The following is a 6651-nucleotide window of genomic DNA, read 5'->3' on the forward strand; positions in this document are numbered from 1 at the left end:
CGATTTGGGAATCTACTTGTGAGTGGAAAGCCTGGAAATGGCCCATGAGTAGCCACTTGTTTGAACCTCATACCAAGGGCATCTGCCAAGCGCTAATGCACAAGGGTGATTGGTTCGCCCCTTTGAACAAACAGTGGAAGAAACAATGGTCAGAAGCTCAATGGGTTGAGATTACGAAGAACATTTGGAATCCATAGTGGCCTCATTTTTTGAAGGTGTTTCTATGGAAGGTGTTGGGGGGGGGGGGGGGCGCTCTTTGCCGACAGGCATCAAGATTCAGGCACGTGGTATCATGTAAGATAGATGTTCAGGGTGCAAAATGGCAAGCGAAGACCTCGCCCACCTTTTCATGGAATGCCCGCCGGCTATTCTTGGCTTAGCAGGGAAGATGTGCAAATGCATACAAAGAACGTGGAAGATTGGGCTTTTCAAGAAGGATTTATGACTTGGTGGGAAACAATTTTGAAGTCCTGCACTTCTAATATGTACTCAAATTGTCAGATACTGTTTCTTCAGTAATATCTAGAAGGCCGGGAATTGCCATGTGTTTGATAGCAACCTCTTTGTGGCTAGCTTCTTAGAGATTGTACAATAAAGTAAGGAGATAATTTATGTGAGAGGTAAAAGGAAAAACTCGGATGATTGGCTTAGGGTGACCCTTGCCCTTGTTGTCTAAAGGACTGGGTTGTTGGTAATAGTATGCTACTTGGTACTTCTGTCGTAACCATGTGCCCCTCAAGGCTCGGATGAGCTTGAGGCTGATTTGTATATTTCTTTGTGAGTCTTGCAAGTCTTTCCTTTTGCTCTTCGACTCAACTGGAGGAATATTTGTTGAATCACATTTACAAGAAATGTGTGTGAGCCTACTCAATATGATAAGGTAGCTCTAAAGTAGGAATCATCACATAACAAAATGACTATGTACAATAGTCAAATACAAAATTGCTAGTGACTTAGTTGCAAAAGTAAGGGCCATCACGGTTGGTAGATAGGCTACTAGTGAAGTGTAAATTTTTTAAACTTCCATGTTGTCAAACCTATAATCATCTCTTTAGTTTGCATTGTCTATAAGCATTGTAAATTCACATGATCAATTCATTTGTGCCAGATTTCTACATCACAACAACTCTTGTACCTTGTGCAAGCATGAAAGCGTTCGCCTTAGGCACATTTTCATTTAAAGCAAACATTTTGCCCACGTTCTTTCCCTACACAACCAACTTTCTGTTCTTTTTGTACTCTTCAACATAGAGATTGTCGCAATTAAACCTGACCTTCAAACCTTGTAAAAGATGATCTTAAATAGAAAAACTGCACGTACTAAACATTTTCATTTCTCCATACTAAACATTAGCTATTGAAATGAGATTAGATGCAAAGACATTTATCAATATCTATAAACTATAGTCAATTTCTCAACAAGCACATAGCTAAAACATCTATAATCTCATCTTTATGCTTGTTTGGTGATAAGCTGATGTTTTTGACAAATTATGCATGAAAAAGTTTGAAAGTGTGACTTGATTTATAATTTTATGTAAAGTATGTATTTTCTTGGCTTTAACGTATAAAATCACTTTGGATCATAACTTTGCACTCATACAAAGTTAATTCTTTGAACAAGGTTTTAAAAGACCAAAGTTTACCTCTCAATCACCATTTTAATAGCTACAAATTTTGCATCTTGTCTATGGTAGGCATGAATACTAAGTTGTGGAGCATAAATTTTCCTTTTTACATGTCTTTATCGAAAAGATAATTAAGCGCGAGGAATAATTGGTATTTTATGAAGACTTTGAATAAAAGCTTGAAATCTTTAACATAAAAATTTTTATCCACAAATTTCTTTCCGTCATAGCCTTTGTCTTGCCATAGCTCCATTCATTACAATTGTCTTTGTCTCAAATTCTCATTGTCTCGAACCAAGATTTGGATTTTACAATCACCGTCAATATATTGCAAATACATGAGAATTAAATTCGGCAAAGTTAAATTGAAAATGACTACTTCAAAGAGTGAACAATGGATTGAATATTCTTGAATGCATGGCCTTCAGGTGAGTAGTTTAGAGCACATGCATCCCTAAAGAGTTTTATATTATGTTGTAGAGATTCTCCTTCTTTTGTCACAAGTAGTATTTGAATAACCGTCTCTATCTCCTCTCTTTTGATCAATCCACTCTCTGTATTTTCTTCCAAACTCAGACCAACTTTCCACTTCTCAACAATGAGCGTGGCATTGAAGAATTGGTCTCCCAAAATAGGGAAGCAAAGCATAGGTACACCATGGCTTATGGCTTCTATAGTAGCATTCCATCCACAATGAGTGAGGAAGCCGCCAATGGATGGGTGGGAAAGGACTTTTACTTGAGGTGCCCAATGTGTCACATAGCCTCTGCCATGACTTTTAGATGACAATTCTTCAAGGGACACTGCAAATGGAGCATCCTTCACAAGCTTGGGACGTAAAACCCACAGGAAGCGTTGCTTGCTAGAAAGAATACCTGCAACAAGTTCTTCATATTGAGGTAGACTTAGGGAGGCAACACTTCCAAAAGAAATAAAAAGCACTGATGAACACGGTTGTGAGTCTAGCCACAACATGCATGCTTCATCCTCCTTCCAGAAGCTTGTAATGAGCTCATTTTCAAGTGGTTCTACCAATGGACCCACTGTATAGACCGGTATGCCTATGTTCACCTTAAGGGAATCTTCTTCTATTTCTGTGAAGGTGTTGACCGCAATGGCATGAGCTTTGCCTTTGGTCTCTTGCAATGCTTGCAACGCCCATGTGTATGCAAATCGATGTTCTCCGTTGTGTTCTATAAGATCACGAACTTTAATTGTAGGTACGCCAGGGAGCCCTCTCTTGAGGATATCGACCTTTAATATTTTTGATGCTTCTAGTGCTTTAAAAACTGCATATAAGGATAACATCTCTTTAGGAAGACGGGAAATGAAACAATTAACTTATTCAAAGATTATACTTTCTAACCCAGACATATCATAACCTTTCCTCAGAAAAAATATATCATTATGTAAGCCCCATTTACTTGAAAATTCCTGTATTCAAGAAGAGTCTTATACTAGACAAGACAGTTTTTGGTAGAGGGAAGAAACTTTAGTCAAATGAAAACTGAAAATTGACAAGAAACTTCAGTCAAATGAAAATTGACATGAAATTGAGAAAAAATGAAACTGAAACCATTGACAAAATCATTTCCTTCATTATCCATAAGTTTTTGAGCAATCCTTCACTTTTTCATGATCCTCGATCATGGTCATGCATGCATCAATTATTAAGAAAGTAAGTATTAATGATCAGGAATGTGAGTATCCTCATCAATGCAAGTATGTTATAAAAACACTAACATTGATGAGGAGCAAGACTCTAAGCACACACCCTCCTCCCTCGGGTCATCGTTGGCGCACCTTTGTGCTTCCTCCTTTCATATCCTACCCTACTCATTGTCTACCTTCCTCTTTACCACAACGCCTTCTCTTCACCTACACGCAAGGGAGCACCCTCCTGCTATCCATAGAGCTACAAGGCAAGGTCAATCCCCTCTAAGAAACCTCTCTCTCTCTCTCTCTCTCTCTCTCTCTCTCTCTCTCTCTCTCGTGCCATCTCCTCCCTTTTCCCGCTCAAAGGCGTGGGAAGACCTTCCGAGGCTCCCATTGATAAAACACCTCAAAAAAGATTATACAGACCTACTTGCATAATTGTATACAAGACAAATAGCAAATAGCTAATGCCAGTGTAGGCATGAGGCATAGGTTTCTCACAAGTAATTGTTAACTTTGCTTTCAATGGCCAATCTACTCATTCCACTTTGGGGCATGTGTGTGTATGTGTTATTTGACAAATAAAGACGGCAACAAGATAACCAATCTACTACCACCATGCGAGACAGAGAGAGCGGTTGATGGGATTAAGAAGAAGAAGAGAGATTTTAACATTGTAGAACAATCCAAAGAGACCTCAAAGATCTCTACAACAAATCTTAATGGTGGTCAAGAAGAAGAAGAAGAAGAAGTAATTAGAGGCCTCAAAGATCTCTACAACAAATCTTAATGGTGGTCAAGAAGAAGAAGAAGAAGAAGTAATTAACAAATTACAAACCTAGGGGAACTCTTGGGAGACGTCACCTGCCCGCACCAAAAATTTTGACCCCTATGTACAAGACCCCTTTGTGAAATTTATCTTTTCTCCTTCACAAAACCCCCCTATTGTACACTCTCGTGATACCATAGGATAACCCTAACTTAATACCCCAAGAGAATGTTAACGTTGTAGGAAACTATCCCTAGAGACCTCAAAGATCTATGCAATGAGAGTTGAACTCAAGACCTCTTATTTAAGAGGGAAATGGCATAACCAATCTACCACACTTGGGTGAGGGAGAAGAATAAGAAGATTTAGCATCATAGGAGCAATCTTAAGTGACCTCGTACATCTATCAAACGATTCTCGAGTCTTGAACCCCGTGTGTGTGTGTGTGTGTGTGTGTGTGTGTGTGTGAGAGAGAGAGAGAGAGAGAGAGAGAGGGACGGAGTGAGGTACCGTCTTCAAGAGGCAGTGCCCCTTCTTGTATGTAATTTGTAAGCAGCAGTTGGCTTTGACAGCCGGTGTAGAGAGCGATTCTGGGTAAGCTAAGTTTGTCGGGCAAAGGGCCAGTCATGAAGAAGTCGGAGATGAGGCAGGTGATGGGCGGATCGTGGGGCTGCAGCAGCAGCTGTTCGATTTGAGGGGCGAGGCTGTCGAGGGCTCTGGAGAAGAGCTCCATGATGCCCGCGCCACCACCACAGAAGGTGCTCAGCTCAGGCATAGCCATCTGAATCCTCCTTATATCGAGCTTTATGCCCTCCTTTCCGACAGCCCTAGCGGTACTACTCTGCTTGCCACCATGATGCAGGGGATCGTTTCTGGAGACATCGGCGGTGGCCGCTGATTGCCTCTGCTGAGAGATTATGTCGAGGAAGGTGATGGTGAAGCCCTCCTGGGCGGCCAGCCTCTTGCAGAAACGCATCATGGGGTTGATGTGGCCTTGCGCAGGCAAGGCCAGCGCCAGTGCATGGTGCCTCCTCCTGGGCTGATCACCTGCCTCACAATAAGCTGCCATGGCAAATTGGTAACCTTCGCGCTCTTACTTTGAGAGCTTCAATGGGTCATTCAGGATAAATCAGGGTTAGGTGTACGTTCTGCGTGCAGGAAAGAGACTTACAGGAAAAATAGGCACATGATTGAGGAGATGCCTGGGAGGAGGTGACGGGGCAGCAGGGAAAACACCCCCGCGGGGAGGGGAGCAAGTTGCAAAAGAAGCAGGGCATGCCATGGTTGTGCACAAAGGGGGAAAGGTGACTTGTTTGATTTGTTCAACGTTGCGTGAATCACACAGGTCACTTGCTCGAATAGCTTACAGGAACATCCTTGAAGTGATACGCTAATCAGCGTGGATTCGAGTATTGCCTTATAATGCTTCCTACTTTTAGGGAGGAGAATACCTTCATAGAAATAGAGGCGAGATGGTGCAACGAGATGGAATATTCTTGATGAATGAATAAAATAGGAGCAGAGCGAGTAGTAGGTGAGCAAGTAGTATGTCCTCACGATTCAAAGAAAATCGTCAAAAGGCAGAATCTTATGTAGATGCCTTTGTGAAGATTAACGTGTCGCTTGCTCCCATTGCCTGCGTTTTATATAGCCTCTCATGCATGGTCCACACTTGCCCCGACCCATGCTTGCGTTCTATATAGCAACTCTCTCTCTCTCTCTCTCTCTCTCAGGTCGATGTACGCAAAGCGGCAGAACCCAAGATTAGTTGTAAAGGGTATCCCTTTCTTCAGATGGAGTTTCCTATACTCTCACCTGAACCCCTAGAGGCGGAGGTGCAATGCTTCAGTAGCAGGCAGAGACGGAGGTGCAGCAGAGCTCTCTCTCTCTCTCTCTCTCTCTCTCTCTCTCTCTCTCTCTCTCATTTCAGGGGCTACACATATGCGAAGGAAATGCCTTCCTCCTGATGATTCTTTCACCTTGAAGGCATGTGGCCTTAAGCAAGATACTGACCCTACTAAGAGATTTTATGGCTTCAGCCGTCGCTGTTGGAGAAAGGTGCTTTCATCTGCACTATAAAACTTACAAAGCGTTTACCACATCCCTTTACTGCGTTTTGTAGAGAGAGAGAAAAATGGGGTGGCCAAAGGAGAGAGAGGGGACCGAGAAGGATTTATTTTGTAAATTAAACATTACTGTGATATTACCACGCATATTACCTCGTATATTACCGTGCATATTACTGCGTATATTACCTCGCAAATTTCAAAAAGAAAGAGAGCGCGATATGCCGCATTTTTGCAGCATATCTTGCTCTTCTACTCCTACCGCCATCGCACCTGCAGCCGTATTCTCTCCCTCTCAAAGCTCGCATCCCTCTCTCTCCTCTCTCTCTCTCTCTCTCACCTACTTACTTTCTCTCCTTAACACACGCACGCACACACACACATGCACAATCAATCTTTGGTGGAGCGCTCCATCACTTGACGATCGTTGGAGAGGAGAGGGCGGACCGCAAGGGGCTCTACACAAGAGGACCGCAAGAAGACTCGAATGTTAGAGGAACACAAGAGGTAAGCTTCTACAAAATCCCCCCTC

At 42.4% G+C, this 6651-nt stretch overlaps 1 protein-coding gene across 1 annotated transcript; it reads right to left on the reverse strand.

Moving 5' to 3' along the window:
* Positions 1–1788: 1788 nt before the first annotated feature.
* LOC147442527 (UDP-glycosyltransferase 85A7-like) lies at positions 1789–5145 on the reverse strand. The gene is made up of 2 exons (XM_086528682.1): positions 4564–5145; positions 1789–2917 (listed from the first exon to the last, which is right to left on the reverse strand). The coding sequence occupies exons 1-2, from the start codon at positions 5120–5122 to the stop codon at positions 2004–2006; spliced, it is 1473 nt and encodes a 490-aa protein (XP_086384808.1). The 5' UTR covers positions 5123–5145; the 3' UTR covers positions 1789–2003.
* Positions 5146–6651: the final 1506 nt, after the last annotated feature.

Source organism: Adiantum capillus-veneris, chromosome 14 (assembly GCF_014529385.1).
Source record: "Adiantum capillus-veneris isolate H3 chromosome 14, ASM1452938v2, whole genome shotgun sequence".
Classification (NCBI taxonomy): Eukaryota; Viridiplantae; Streptophyta; class Polypodiopsida; order Polypodiales; family Pteridaceae; genus Adiantum; species Adiantum capillus-veneris.